The 16,327-nt window shown below is 43.6% G+C and overlaps 1 protein-coding gene across 1 annotated transcript in view; it reads right to left on the bottom strand.

Moving 5' to 3' along the window:
- The window catches only part of GPNMB (glycoprotein nmb), a 32,542-nt gene extending 19,888 nt beyond the window's left edge, over nt 1-12,654 (bottom strand). Inside the window, exons 1-3 of the mRNA XM_047752939.1 lie at nt 12,467-12,654; nt 2,826-2,978; nt 1,129-1,272 (exon numbers count right to left, since the gene is read on the bottom strand). Coding sequence (XP_047608895.1) covers nt 1,129-1,272; nt 2,826-2,978; nt 12,467-12,536 — 367 coding nt within the window. The 5' untranslated portion in view covers nt 12,537-12,654. The remainder of the gene's footprint in view (nt 1-1,128; nt 1,273-2,825; nt 2,979-12,466) is intronic.
- Nucleotides 12,655-16,327: the final 3,673 nt, after the last annotated feature.

Here is a 16,327-nt window from a genome sequence, read left to right as displayed (position 1 = left end):
GAGGTTCCCAGGCTAGGGGTGGAATTGGAGCCATAGCTGCTGACCTATGCCAGAGCCACAGCAACGCGGGATCCGAGCCGCGTCTGCAACCTACACCACAGCTCACGGCAACGCCGGATCGTTAACCCACTGAGCAAGGGCAGGGACCGAACCTGCAACCTCATCGTTCCTAGTCAGATTCGTTAACCACTGCGCCACGACGGGAACTCCTAAATACAATACCTTTTAATTACCAGAAGTAATTATAGAAGTTCTGAATAAAATCATAGCTGTACTTATTAGCCTTGTTACTGACTAAAGAATCTCAATAATTAGCTGAGTTTTTAAGAATGAACAGCTCCAACAAGATAATTTCCTTTGATGTATTTGTAATCATGTGCGTTCCTTAACATGTACAAAGAACTTAATCTGCTTTAAAAGAAAAGCAAGGAGTTCCCATTGTGGCTCAGTGGTTAACGAATCTGACTAGGAACCATGAGATTTCGGGTTCGATCCCTGGCCTCGCTCAGTGGGTTAAGGATCCAGCGTTGCCATGAGCTGTGGTGTAGGTTGCAGACGCCGCTCAGATCTGGCATTGCTGTGGCTGTGGTGTAGGCCGGCGGCTACAGCTCTGATTAGACCCCTAGCCTGGGAACCTCCATATACCGCGGGAGAGGCCCTAGAAGAGGCAAATAAATAAATAATTTTTAAAAAGCAAAGCAAAACCAAAATATACACATTTTAGTGTTTGTGCTAGCCACACAGCTTAAGAAATGTTTGTGAGCAGAAACTGACCTGATTGGATATTCTTTGAGTAGCCAGAAGAATTCCAAGTAATAAAACCAAAATTTGAGAATCCACAAGGTATTCTCTGGACAACCAGACACTATGAAAAAGCTGAGCCTGACACTGTAGATTTGAAGAGCGTTCCCAGCAGCAGAGAGCCACCAGTTGGCTGAAGGGGTTTGGCTGATGTTGTCGAGGAGACATACTCACCCTCCCTGTCATCCAATCTGAGGAGGGGGTGACAAGGGGCGATTGCAGCATCTCGCATTTACAGAAGTACCTGTGAGCATTAAGGTTTACGAGATGGGTCTCAAGGAGGTCAGAGAACTAGTTTCTTCCTGTGAGGGGAGTAACAGTCCTTACCACTTCTGCAGTTCTTCTCATAGACTATGTTGCCATCGGCATCTTCCTTTTGGCATCTGGGGAAAACCAGGTTCACCGCGAATGTTATAGTTGAGCCCACCAGTGCTGGTGAATCACTGGTCAGAACTGCCCGCACACGGCCCCCTAGGGCATAGAAAAGGGGAATGAAATGATCAAACATCTCTTTTCCCTTTTACTGATAAATTTAAAAAGTAAAGCTAAATCTACCAATAAGGAACTGAGGATCCTTCTGCCAATTTACAATAAATTATTTTTCCTGTCAGAGTAGAACATTCTCAAAGATGAATAAACTACGACAGACCAGTGGAAGAATTCGCTAGCAGTTGCCATTGCGGCTCAGCTGGTTAAGAACCCAACATAGCCTCTGTGAAGATACAGGTTTAATCCCTGCTCTCACTCAATGGGTTAAGGATCCAGCATTGCCACAGCTGTGGCATAGGTCCCAGATGTGGCTTGGATTCAGTGTTGCTGTGACTGTGGCGTAGGCCTCAGATGCAGGTCCAAGACAACCTTAGCCTGGGAACCTCCCTATGTTGCAGGTGTAGCAACAAAATTTAAAAAAAAATTCTCTAACCACAGAAATAACACTTAAAATAATAAAACATTTGTTTAACTAGACTGAGGAGATAAGCATTTTTTTTTTAATTTTTTTGACTATCCCTGCAACATATGCAAGTTTCCCAGGCCAGGGACTGAACCTGTGCCATGGCAGCCACCCAAGCCACTGCAGTGACAACATTAGATCCTTAACCAGGTGTGCCACAAGGGAACTTCCAGGAGATAGGTTATTAAAGGTGTATGCAGCAGCTTAAACAATGGTGGATCCTTAACCCATGGAGCGAGGCCAGAGGTCAAACCTGTATCCTCATGAATATGAACCTGCTGGACCACAACAGGAACTCCGGAAAAATTCACTGACAATCCACATTTTTGAGACAGTCAAAAACTGCTCTGGAATCTTAGAACTTCTAAAGATGACATTCCCACATTAGTTATACAAATTTGAGGCAAACCTGCTTGCTCTCCAAAATATTCCAAGAGCTACCAATTTATAAATGTCTAAGAAGATTAAACTGTGTGTGTGGTTTGGAAAGTAGTTTTTTTTTTTTTTTTTTTTTTTGCTTTTTAGGGCCACACTTGCAGCATATGGAAGTTCTCAGGGTAGGGGTTGAATCAGAGCTACAGCTGCTAGCCTAAGCTGCAGCCACATCAACTCAGGATCTGAGCCTCATCTGTCACCTACATCATAGCTTAGGGCAACTCCAGATCCTTAACCCACTGAGCAAGGCCAGGGATTGAACCTGCATCCTCATGGATCCTAGTTGGGTTCATTAACTGCTGAGGGGTTAAGGGAAAGTGGCGTTGTTCAGAAAAAGAAAAAATTGCCAAGGGAGTTCCCTTGTGGCACAGCCAGTTAAGAATCTGATGTTGCTGCTGCAGCAATTTTGGTCACTAATGTGGTGAGGGTTCGATCTCTGGCCCCAGGAACTTCCACATGCTGCCATCAAAAAAAGAAAAAAGAAAAGACTGCTAAATCCATGTGCCTCCCACTACAGTATTGCCACTCACAAAAGCAACATGACATCACCCTCTGAGACTGTGGATCTCAGAGTCCAGAATCTATAAGACTAACTTACAGGAAATTACAATTGTTTGGATGGAATCTTCTGATTTACCTTTCCAAGAGTTTTTCCACCTTGAGTCTCCCCTCTTCCAAACTGGATAGAGTTTTTCATTCCAGTCATTCTCATCTGAAGACCAGCCGTTTAATTGGTTGTGCTCCCTCATATAGCTGGAAGGTCTTTCATTGCTCAGCACATCCTGAAACCCTGTAACAACATTTGAAAGAACATATTTTTTGTCTACTCCATTCCTCATTTAATATGACCTAACAATGGCTAGAGCAACTTTTTTCATTTAATCAGCTTGGAAGGCACATACATAATATTTCCAATATGTCAATCAGATAGAGAGTGCTTTTTAAAAAATGTGTACTGGAAATATCTTGCATACAAATAATCGGACCCTATCTCTTGATGCACTTTACATGAATTGAGGAAATTTTTTGAGTGTATTTTTTTTTTTGTCTTTTTGTTGTTGTTGTTGCTATTTCTTGGGCCGCTCCTTCGGCATATGGAGGTTCCCAGGCTAGGGGTCTAATCGGAGCTGCAGCCACCGGCCTACGCCAGAGCCACAGCAACGAGGGATCCAAGCCGCGTCTGCAACCTACACCACAGCTCATGGCAACGCCGGATCGTTAACCCACTGAGCAAGGGCAGGGACCGAACCCGCAACCTCATGGTTCCTAGTCGGATTCGTTAACCACTGCGCCACGACGGGAACTCCTTGAGTGTATTTCTTAGCCATCATTTGATTTCTCAAAACATGTCCTCTCAAGTATTTGGATTTGATATAGTATCATTAGGAAAATACTCATGTCAATGATCTTCAGACCAATTTTTGCATCTTTTCCCATCCTAAAATGTTTATTTGGCTAAAGGAATGCCAGGCTGAGGAATGCCTCCAGGATTACAAAGATGCATACCGGTACTGTAGGGCCCACTGTTGAACAATCTGATTTTTTTTTTTTTCATCTTTTTAGGGCCACACCTATGGCACATGGAGGTTCCCAGGCTAGGGGTTGAATCAGAGCTGTAGCTGCCAGCCTACACCACAGCCATAGCAACACGGGATTCAAGCCGTGTCTGCAACCTACACCACAGCTCATGGCAATGCCAGGTCCTTAACCCACTGAGTGAGGCCAGGGATTGAACCCCTGTCCTTGTGGATACTAGTCGGGTTCATTAACCACTGAGCCATGAAGAGAACTCCGAACAACCTAATTTTTTATGGCCCAGCATATGGTCTGTCTTGGTGAATGTTCCCTATGCACTTGGGTAGTCTATAGTTGTTGGGTATCATGTTTTTTCAATGTCACTTATGTCAAGCTGGTAGTTTTTGGCGACTTCTCTGTTCCTACAGATTTTATGTCTGCTTGTTAGTTCCATTACTGAAAGAGGAATGTCAACACTTTCAACTGTAATTATGGATTTGCCAATTTTGTCTTTCAGTTGTATTTCCTTTATGTATTCTTAAGTTTTATTTTGAATTATTAAGTATTATTTATCATTAGGAATCAACTTTTTCTCTGGTAATATACCTTGTTCTGAAGAATACTTTGATATTAGTCCTTAGTATTTAACTGGTACATCTTTTCCCATTCTTTTACTTTCAACATATATATGTTTTTATATCTGAAGTGGGTTTCTTATAGATAGCAAATTGTTGGGTTTTTAAAAAATCTAGTGTAAGAGTTTCCATTGTGCAGTGGGTTAAGAATCTGACCACAGTGGCTTTGGTTGCTGCAGAGGTGGATTCAATCCCAAGCTCTGCGGAGTAGGTTAAAGAAAGAATCTGGTGTTGCTGCAGCTGTGGCACAGGTCACAGCTGTGGCTTGAATTCAGTCCTTAGCCTGGGGATTTCTATATGCTGAGGGTGTAGCCATAAAATTAAAAATCTAGCCTAGGGGTTCCCATCATGGCTCAGTGGAAACGAATCTGATTAGCATCCAAGAGGACACAGGTTTGATTCCTGGCCTTGCTCAGTGGGTTAAGGATCCAGTGTTGCCATGAGCTGTGGTGTAGGTCACAGACGTGGCTCAGATCTGGTGTTGCTGTGGCTGTGATGTAAGCCGGCAGCTACAGCTCTGATTTGACCCCTGTCCTGGGAACCTCCATATGCTGTGGGTGTGGCCCTTAAAAGAAAAAAAAATCTAGTCTAATAATCTTCACCTGTTTTTTGGAGTGTTTAGGTAATTTACATTTAATGTAATCATCAATATTGTGGGATTTATCTACATGATGTTTTCTACTCATCCTATCTGTTCTTTATCCCTCTTTTTTCTTCTTATACCTTTTGGGATTGTTTTTGGATTCCATTTCATCTTCGTCATTGGCTTATTGGCTCTTTGTTTTGTTTTGAGTGGTTGTGCAAGGGTTTATAACATTCTAGTTCTTCTCAACATTTTTCCAATCTTCTAACACCATAAGCAAAAATAAACTCAAAATGGATTAAAGACCTAAATGTAAGGCCAGATACTATAAAACTCTTAGTGGAAAAAATAGGCAAAAGACTCCTTGATATAAATCAGAGCCAACATCTTTTTGGAACCACCTCCTAGAGTAATGAAAATAAAAACAAAAATAAACAAACGGGACCTAGTTAAGCTTACAAACTTTTGCGGTGTTCCTGTAGTGGTTCAGCAGAAATGAATCTAACCAGTATCCATGAGGACACAGGTTTAATCCCTGGCCTTGCTCAGTGGGTTAAAGATCTGGCACTGCCATGAGCTGCGGTGTAGGTCAGAGAGGTGGCTCTGATCTGGAATTGCTGTGGCTGTGGCATAGGCCAGTGGAAACAACTCTGATTCAACCCCTAGCCTGGGAACCTCCATGTGCCTCAGGTGTGGCCCTAAAAAGCAAAAAAAAAAAAAAAAAAAAAAAACCAAAAAACAAACAAAAAAAACTTACAAATTTTTCACAACCAAGGAAACCATAAAAAAATGAAAAGATAACCCACAGAATGGAATAATCTTTGCAAACAAAGTGACCGACAAGGGATTAATCTAAAAAATATACAAACATTTAATATAGCTTTTTATCAAAAAAACAAAAAACTTGATCAAAAAATGGTCAGAAGATCTAAATAGACTTCTCCCAAGAACACAGACAAGTGGCCAAAAAGCACATGAAAAGATGCTCAACAGCACTACTTATTAGAGAAATGCAAATCAAAACTGCAATGAGGTATCACCTTACACCAGGCAGAACAGCCATCGAAGTGTCTACAAACAATAAATGCTGAAGAGGGTATAAGAAGAGGGAACCTTCCTATGCTGTTAATGGGAATGTTAACTTAGTACAACTACTATGGAGAACAGTATAGAGATTCCTTAAAAAATCAGTGGGTCTGGGTCAGGGATCTGGCGTTGCTGTGAGCTCTGGTGTAGGTCAGACGCTGCTCGGACCCCGAGTTGCTGTGGCTGTGGTATAGGTCAGCAGTTGTAGCTCCGATTCAACCCCTAGCCTGGGACCTTCCATATGCTGTGGGTGCAGCCCTAAAAACAAAATAAAAAAAACCCACAAGCTAAACATAAGACTACTATATGATCCAGCAATCCCACTCCTAATATATATCTGTAGAAAACAATGATTTGAAAAGATATATACACCCCAATGTTCACTGAAGCACTATTTACAGTATCCAAGACATGGATGCAGTCTAAATGTTCATCAACAGAAGAATGGATAAACAATATGTGGTACATATATACAATGGAATATTACTCAGCCATAAAAGAACAAAATAATGCCATTTGCAGCAACATGGATGGACCTAGAAATAAGTTAGACAAAGACAAATCCATAGGAGATCACTAATACGTGGATTCTAATAAAATGATACAAAAGAACTTACAAAACAGAAACAGACTCAAGGATTTCAAAAACAAACTTGTGGTTACCAAAGGGGAAAGGAGGGCAGGAGGAGGGAAAACTTGGGAGCTTGGGTTTGACATATACACACTATTGTGTATAAAACAGATGGGTAACAAGCACCTACTGAATAGCACAGGGAATTCTACTCAATACCGTTTAATAATCTATATGAAAAAGAATCTGAAAAGGAATGAAAATATGTATCAGATTTACTTTGCTACACAGCTGAAATTAAGTCACCTATACTCCAATAAAGTTAAAAAAATTAAAATTTTTTTTCCAATCTCACATTGACGTCTTTTTGTCTTTTCTGACAAGTCTGGTGTTGACATTATCCTTTCTTTGTAGATTGTAGCAGGCAGCTTCTTGCCAGCATTCCTCCTCTTTCTCTTGTTGCAGTGTTTCTACCACAGTGATTCAAAATTCCAGGGGCTCACTTTTCCAGCTTTCCTTACAGTTTGGGTGGAAACAGATGATTAGGTCCTGGGTCATGAAAGAAAGTCTGCTAAAGGCTTCTGGGAAGGCTTTTCCTCCTCTATTAAAAGAAATGTGAAAACAAACTCTAGTTTTTCCTCCTGAGAATTGATTTTGGAAATGGTAGGATAATAGTACAATGTCTGGAGCTAGGCAGCCATATTTAACCATGAGGACACAAATCTGAGGAAGCAAGCCAACCCACCAAAGGCATCACAAAGGAAGGATGAAAAGAAAGAGTCCTTGATGATGTGTAGCTCTTGCTCTAGTCTACCTTTGGACAGACTGAGATACTAAATGTCTTGCTCAACCTATTTGAGTATTATTTTAATCACAGGCAAAAGTTCCATTGTCTGTAACCCTCAGCCAGTCCCTAATCATATACTACCATAAACTGTTCTCTCATCTGGTCATATAGTCTTGGGTATTGTCTTGGCCATTGTTTCAAAGCCAGAAACACAGTCTCTTTGCTCTTTCCCCCCCGCCCCCCCCAGGGCCGCACTCGCAACATATGGAGGTTCCCAGGCTAGGGGTTGAATCGGAGCTGGAGCTGCCAGCCTACACCACAGCTCACAGCAATGCTGGATCCTTAAACCACTGAGCAAGGCCAGGGATCAGACCCACATCCTCATGGATTTGAGTCGGGTTCATTAACAACTGAGCCACGACAGGAACCCCTTAAATCTTGGAGAAGGCTTTCCATATGAGTGGTATTTAGTAAGTATTTACAGAAGCCATACTGAGTGGATGTCACTAAACTCTGCCTTGTACCCCTCCTTGCTGGTAGGAGGAGAGAGCAGGACTTAACTCCCTTCTTGTAGTGGAGGCAGATGATTGGGAAAGAACATTGAGCTGAGACTCACTGAACCAGCTATTCAACAGGCTATGTGATTTCAGGCCATGTTTCTTCTCTGGGCTCTCAAATCAGGCAAAACTCAGATGCCCTGTGATACTGTGAGACTGTTCCTATTGGAAACAGATACTAAGTGAGGGCAGGACAGGCATGTTTATCTATAAAGGTTTATAACTGGAAATTCAGTTGAATTGAGTCATAAAATGGTAGAATATTCAATATGGAAAGAACTAAGATTAGTTAGTTCAATTACAGATGAAGAAATTCAGGTCTAGAAAAGTAGTATGATCAGTTATCTTTAGTCAAGTGGAAATAAAGATTTGCATCTTTTGATTCCCAGGACCAGTTTTTTCTATTATTCTAAAGTCTTCCTCTCCCTCAGATCCTCAGTGAAAGTCAGTGTTTCCAGAAACATAATCCAAACACAGGCTTCTCCTCTGATTTTAAATGTCACAAGTCAAGGAAAAATATAAACCTAATAGGAAAGTGACAAGGAATAGACACATAGGTCCATACCACAGACTAGAGAACCCAGAAATCAAGTCACACAGATATGCCCTACTGAATTTTTTTTTTTTTTTTTTTGCTTTTAAGGGCTGCGCCCATGGCATATGGAAATTCTCAGGCCAGGGGTTGAATCAGAGCTACAGCTGCTGGCCGCAGCCACAGCAACGAGGGATCTGGGCCACATCTGTGACCTATACCACAGCTCACGGCAATGCCGGATCCTTAACCCACTCTGCTAGGTCAGGGATCAAACCTGAAACCTCACGGTTCCTAGTCAGATCCGTTTCTACTGCGCCACGATAGGAACTCCTGCCCTACAGATTTTTGATAAAAATGGAAAAATAATCCAATGAAGGAAAGATAGCCTTTCAACAAAGATTGTAAAAAAGTAAAAAGCATAGGAGAAAGTGTAAGGCTCTAAGTAGGCAAGAATTCTTAAGTTAACATCAAAAATAATCTTTAGCAGGAAGAGTTGATATACTGGACCTGATTAGTATTAAAATTTTTTCCTCTCAAATACCATGTGAAGAAGATAAAAGGCCATTTGCAGACTAAGAGAAAATATTTGCAAACCACATTTCCAACAAAGAAATAGTATCTCCAAAATATAAAGGATTTTCAAAACCCAACGTTAAAAAAACAATCCAGGTAAAAGACATGAACAGACATTTCACAAATGAGGATGTACAGATGGCAAATAAACACCTATCTGAAGGACTAAATTGAAAAATGATGACATCAGATGTAGGTAAGGACATAGAGAAAATGAATCACTCATACACTGCTGATGGGAATGGTACAGCCATTCTGGAAAACAGTTTGGCAGTTTCTTGTGAATCTCAAAATGCAATTACTATGCAACCAAGCAACTGTTCTCTTGGGCGTTTGTCCCAGAGAAATGGAAACTTAGGTTCACATAAAAACCTGTACTTGAACTTTCACAGCAGCTTTATCCATAGTAGTTCAAGCTGGAACAATGCAGAAATTTTTCATTGGACGAATGTGGTTGATCCATGTAGTATGGAATACTAATCAATGATAAATAGGAACAAACTCTTCAATAAATCATGTTGAGTAAAAATAGCCAATCATCCCAAATTACATATGTATGATTCCATTTCTCTATCATTCTTGAAGTGACAAAATTATAAAATTGGAGAGTGGATTAGAGATTGCCAGGGCCTGGGGGTGTGGTAGAGTGGGCAAAGGAAGTGGATTCAGATCTTTGTGGTGATGAGACTGTACTGTATTTGGACTCTGTTTATGTCAGTATCCTAGTTGCAACATTGTACTGAAGCTTTGTAAGATGTTACCACTGGGAGAAACTGAGTAAAGGGTACAATACAGTGGGATCACTTTGCACTCTTTCTTAAAAGTGAATGTAAGTCTACGATGACCTCAAAATAAAAAGCTGAATTGAAAAACACAACACAGAGTTCTGCTCGTGGCTCAGGGGTGATGAACCCGACTAGTATCCATGAGGATGCAGGTTCGATCCCTGGCCTTGCTCAGTGGGTTAAGGATCCTGTGTTGCTGCGTCTGTGGCGTAGGCCGGCAGCTGTAGCTCTGATATAACCTCTAACCTGGGAATGTCCATATGCACTGGGTACGGCCCTAAAAAAGATTAAAACACACACATGACAACAACAACAAAAACCCAATAGTAAGATTTTAAAAGAAAAAAAGAGGTTGGCGGGGGCAGGGGGAATAGATGTGAAGTTAAGTGGGATCACACCCAGCACTACTGTGGCCATTCCCTCTACCCTTTGGATGCCAGAAAGGTAGTTGCTGGGCCATTAGTGAATTGCTTGTCAGTACCTTCTCCTTCCTCCCTTTTACCAGGGCTATGATGGAAAATGGCAAGGAAATCCCTTCATCCTCTTTTTTTCTGGTCAGGATGCTTAGTCTTAAGGCAAGGTGAAGCGGGCACAGCCGGTTTTGACGCATTGCTAATAGGTTGGGCTTCTGTTCTCAACTTCCCAGACAAGCTCAGGCTGATCTGCTTCACTGAGCAGAGCCAGCAGGTGCTGGTGGACAGAAGGCTAGAATCAGGTGCAGGGGCTCCGCACTGACTCTGCAGCTCTCTGTCCCTCCATCTCCCCAACTGCGGGCTCTGGGTGGGGGATCTGTCTGGGGGGTACACTGAGATAAGACAATTGCTACCAGGCACCACTCCTATTCCTAGCACTTGTTAGCTGATCTCACAGGAACGCTATGAGCCAGTTTTGCAAACAAAGACTGAAAGCTCTGGGGAGCTAGGCCACTCCCGGTCCAGCACCAGGGCTGGCAGGAAGGGCAGTGGTTGGCACAGAAGCTTCTTCCTCTTACCGCTGGACTGTCAGGAGCGAGTTTCCTGCTCTCTCTTGCAGCCCATGTCCCCTTATCTGGGGCAGGGGCCAGCGCTAGCCTCCTTTGGCTGTTGCCAGGCCTCTGGCGGCACGGTTACCCCTACATGTGCCAAATCCCAGGCAGCAGCTCTCCCGTCCCACCAGCGCAGCCCCTGCATGTCTGCATGTGGGCTCTCTGGTCAAGGTCGAGGGCCCCCCTCCTGTCCTGTGACAGTCACCGCAGACCGTGGGTGAGAGTCTCCCTGGGCCTAAGGTGCCCCAGCTTCTGGTCTAAGCACCTGCTAAAGAACTCTCCTCCCGCCATTCTCCTCCCCTCCACCCACCCTAGGTCCCCAGCCCGGCCCCCCTACTACCCGGGGCTCCAGGTGCCCCCAGCGCCCCCTCAACCCTGGGCCTCTTTCTCACCCCTGGGAACCGGCCCAAGCTTGGGGTCCAGGAGCGGCTCTCTCCCTTCCTTCTCTCACTCCTCCACCCAGCAGCGCTCTGCAAGGGCCGCCTGCAGTAGGCTTTTCTCTCCCTGTAGGAGCAGTGAGAGGGAGGTGTGTACATGTGTTGGGGATTAGCTCAGAGCTGGGCCCAGGAGGTGAAAACCTAGAACTGGGTTTCTCATTTCCTTACCTGTGGAATAGTGCGTGAGGGCCATCTGCTCCACAAAGGTGGTGGTGGGGACCACAGCGTGATATAAGCCAAGCAGCTGGCATGGCCACTACACATGGTGGGCCTCTCAGTGGCTCAGCAACTCTGGCTTCCATCCCAATCACAAGAGGACATTGTACGAGCCACAGGTGAGGCATATGGAGATTCCCAGGCTAGGGTCGAATCAGAGCCACAGCTGCTGGCCTATACCACAGCCACAGCAACGTGGGATATGAGCCGTGTCTGCAAACTACACTGCAGCTCTGTGGCAATGCTGGATCAATTCACTGAGTTCTGAGGCTAGAGATCTAACCCACATCCTCATGGATACTAGTCGGGTTCGTTTCCACTGAGCCACAGTGGGAATTCCCAAGAGGGGCTTTTTAGGCAAGGACGCTCCGACCCCACCGCCAATGATTCTGATCTTATTGACCTGTGCATGAACACTGTTAAAGTCTTTTAACTAGAAAAGAGACCCAGGGCTTCAGCTCTTCTCTCATAATCTCACTACAGCAGCAGCAAACCCCCACAGGCCTGTGAAACGTATCAGCAGGATGGGCACCAGCTTCTGGGTTGGGATTATTAGAAAGCCTGTTTCCAGACTTTGGGACCTTTTATCTGAGGGCTCTACCCTGTTGGATAGAAACCAGACAAATTTTAGTGGGTAGCGAGTTGCTGTGTTCTCAGGCCAGGGACTTGGTCCTTCACAGCCCTATTCCCCCCACAGTCTCCAATAGAATGGGTGGCAATTTTGATGGGAAAAAGCTCCACCAGAGAGGGGCTGCATCGCATGTCTTTCCCTTCCAAGAGCCTGGAGCAAAGAATGGAACTGAAACCATTTTGCCAGAGTTTCAATATCCCCAGTGGTTTCCAGGAGAAGAAACAAGTGAGCATAAATGCTTCCTCAAGTCCAACTTCTGGCTCAGACAGTGTTACTTCAGACAAACCCATGACTTCAGCTAATAGCCAGAGAATGGATTAAACACAGAAATTGAGTTACTCACGTTTGGCGGCATCAAGTGGCAATCTTGCAGCCAGAAGCAGAAATCCCAGAAAACAGTAGAGACATTCCATGGTGAATCTTCACAGACCCGGGAAATCAAGGTTTAACTTGTAACTCTTCTGGCTCCATCCACTAAGAACAGTGCTCTCCTGGCTTCTGCTGCGCCCTGTTCCTTGTTTTAATGAAATACTGGGCCTCGGGGCAGATCATGTGATGGTATTAAACAGCATTGCTTGATCTGCTCTCTGGAGTTCAACCACTTAGAACTCATGTGCTTCTGACTCATTCGCTCTTAGCATCTATTCACTTTTCAAATGCACACCATTTCAGTGTTGTGATTTCCTATTTCTAGTTAAAGGACTTTCTGTCCTCTGGACCCTGTTTTGATATCCTTCCCCAAATTTCAATTACCAGTCTCATTGCTTATCAACTTGCTGCATATATTTCCTTTACTGATTCACTCACACAGATCATGTTGAGATGTCACAGTTATGCTTCTTTTGCTACAATTTAGATGATCTGTTCTTCCTAGTTGTAGCTAATGCTTACACATTTCCTTCCCCCAAGAGGACACAAAGATGGGAAGAGACCTTGTACATCACTTGAAATTATGGATGATGTATACGGATGAAAACATATGTCGTACCAGAAGGTGTTTGAAACAGCTGCACAGCTTCTGGTAGTTTAGCAATTTACTCCAAAGTGCATTTTAGGATAACTGGGCAATTCCATGTAACTTTTGGCACAACCTGAATCACCCCCCCTTTTTTTTTTTTTGCTTTTTAGGGTTGCACTCTCAGCATATGGAGGTTCCCAGCCTAGGGGTGCAATCAGAGCTACAGCTGCCATCCTACACCACAGCTACAGCAACGGGGGATCCGAGCTGAGTCTGTGACCTACACCACAGCTCACAGCAATGCCAGAACCTTAACCCACTGAGTGAGGCCAGGGATTGAACCCACAACCTCATGGTTCCTAGTTGGATTTGTTTCTGCTGTGCCACGATGGGAACTCTGCCAACCTGAATCCTTTTTGATGCCTGCTCCCAAAACACTTCTTTATGATCTGTCACTGAGTCAATTGCATTAAACATACAGCCTATTTATTTCATGTTACATAAAGCAGGCATTAAATATAAAAATGAGTTTGAACATAAGTTTTTATCACATTGTTTCTGGTTACAGAATGTGCAGAAAATGTGACACCCTCAACACTTTACTGCACATGATCATTCTCTAAGTCACATCCACATAACCATTTTCAGCTTATATAGAAGCCCTGGTTGGAGTTCCCGGTGTGGCACAGCAGAAATGAATCCGCTAGGAACCTTAAGGTTGCAGATCAATTCCTGGCCTCACTCAGTGGGTTAAGGATCCCACATTGCAATGAGCAGTGGTGTATGTTGCAGACATGGCTCGGATCTGGTATTGCTGTAGCTTTGGTGTAGGCCAGCAGCAACAGCTCTGATTAGACCCCTAGCCTGAGAACCTCCATATGCTGCGGCACTAAAAAAGCAAAAAAGCAAAAAAAAAAAAAAAAAAACAAAAAACGAAGCCCTGGATAAAATTTGGGGTAATGGTTTATGTTTCAGTTGTGCTAATGAGGAATAGAAATAAATAGTCTGTGAAACTCCCTACCCTGAGGCCATGCAAGCTCTTTAGAGCTGCTTTTACAGCCTTTGAAGCAAATATGAAGGGAAAAAAGCTGGAAAGGAAGCATATGCACAACAGAAACAAAAGCGTTTTCAAACATAGACGAGTAAGTCAATAATGGGATTGTTAGTTTTATGTAATATGAATAACCTATATAGTTCCGTTTGCTTTTTACAACAAACATGAGTAACTTTCATAATTAAAAAAAGCTTTTCAGTTTAGGGAAAATGTGCTGTTGATTTTTTAAAAATATCTTTTCCCTGTGCTACTTACAATTAGTTCTGGCTTCTATTTTGGGCCACATTAGCTCCTTCTGATTCTAAATAAACTGGAAGTGACAGACTCTTCTATAACCAAATCTTAACTAGGGTGACAGACACAGTGATCAAATCTTTTATGTCTTCTCTCCAACCCTGTCCCATTCAAAGGGGGTGATGATGACAACCAAGGCAACAGGCAAAATGTAAACAGCTGGATGTTGGTGAAGATGCCAGAAGTTCTTAATTTGAAAGGCTTATAAATTGGGTGATCAATGGCTTGATAATCAACAGTTGATAACATATCAAGTAGCTTGCTTTGTAGGATTCAGATACTAGACTATTTTGGGTAAGATATCACCTCAAGGATTTCCCATTGTGGTTTGGCGGGTTAAGAACCTGACTAATCTCCATGAGGATGTGGGTTTTAATCACTGACCTCCTTCAGTGGGTTAAGGACCCCCATTCCTGTGGCTGTGGCATAGGCTGGCAGCTACTGCTCCAGTTCCACCCCTAATCTGGAAACCTCCATATACCCTGGGTGAAGCCATTAAAAATAATAATAACCTCAAGCTTTTTTCCTTTTTCTTTTTAAATAAAATCATACTGTGGAGTTCCCATCGTGACACAGCAGTAACAAATCTGACCAGGAACCATGAGGTTGCAGGTTTGATCCCTGGCCTCACTCAGTGGGTTGAGGATCCAGTGTTGCCATGAGATGGGGTGTGGGTTGCAGATGCGGCTCGGATCTGGCATTGCTGTGGCTGTGGTGTAGGCTGGCAGCTGCAGCTCCAAGTGGACCCCTGGCCTGGGAACCTCCATATGCCACAGGTGCGGCCCTAAAAAGCAAAAAATAAAATAAAATAAAAAAATCAATTCATACTGTGAAGTGTTTGAAGTAGTTCACTGAAAGAAGGGAACTGTCTCAATATCTTGGTATTACGGACATGACTTTCCTGCTGGAATTGATGTTGAGAAAATTATAGTCAACTTTTTAGAATGTCCTCGATTGCCTCTAAGCAGCCTGGTTTCTGACACCCTTCATGCAGCCACAGCCCCCCCTGAGGAGTAGCCTGAGCTATGATGATGGCAGCAGCCACCCAGAAGGGGACAAGGGAGTGGCAGGAGGCAGACACACCCAGGTGTCACAGCTGACCGTGGGGGTAATGGGGTGTGTGTGTGTTACCTTTAATTTTAGGAAATTTTTTAGTTCTAACTGGTATTTTTAAGCCAGATAAAAACAACTTGTACACAGAGCTTGGCTTAATTCCCTATCACCCCTGTTACAGAACTTGCAGAAACTTGGAGGCTTAAAAGAACACAAATCTATGATCTTGGAGTTCCTGTCATGGTGCAGCCAAAACGAGTCCAACTAGGAACCATTAGCTTTCAGGGTCAATCCCTGGCCTCACTCAGTGGGTTAAGGATCCGTCGTTGCTGTGAGCTGTGGTGTAGGTCGCAGATGGGGCTTGGATCTGGCGTTGCTGTGGCTCTGGCGTAGGGCGGCAGCTGTAGCTCCGATTAGACCCCTAGCCTGCGAACCTCCATAGGCCACTGATGTGGCCCTAAAAAGACAAAAGACTGTAAAATAAAATGCTATTTTAGAAAAAAATCTATTATCTTACATTCTGGAAGTTGAAAGTCTGAAATGGGCCTCGCTGGGCCAATGTTAAAGTGGGAGCAGGGAAGATCTAGTAAAGCATCTGTTTCCTTGCCTTTTCCAGCTCCTTGAGGTGTCCTGGTTTGTGGCCTGCTTCCATCACCAACCCCAATGGCTCAAGTCTCTCTCACACGGAATCCTTCCGACACTGACGCTCCTTCCTCTCACTTATAAACCCCTGGTGATTACATTGGTCTCACCTGGATAATCCAGATTAATTTCCTTGTCTTTTTTTTTTTTTTTTTCTTTTTAGGGCTGCACCCAAGGCATATAGAGGTTCCCAGGCTAGGAGT

Source organism: Phacochoerus africanus, chromosome 11 (genome assembly GCF_016906955.1).
Source record: "Phacochoerus africanus isolate WHEZ1 chromosome 11, ROS_Pafr_v1, whole genome shotgun sequence".
NCBI classification, from domain to species: domain Eukaryota; kingdom Metazoa; phylum Chordata; class Mammalia; order Artiodactyla; family Suidae; genus Phacochoerus; species Phacochoerus africanus.
The sequence above is the reverse complement of the archived record's forward strand: the minus strand, read 5'-3'. Positions and strand labels throughout refer to the sequence as shown.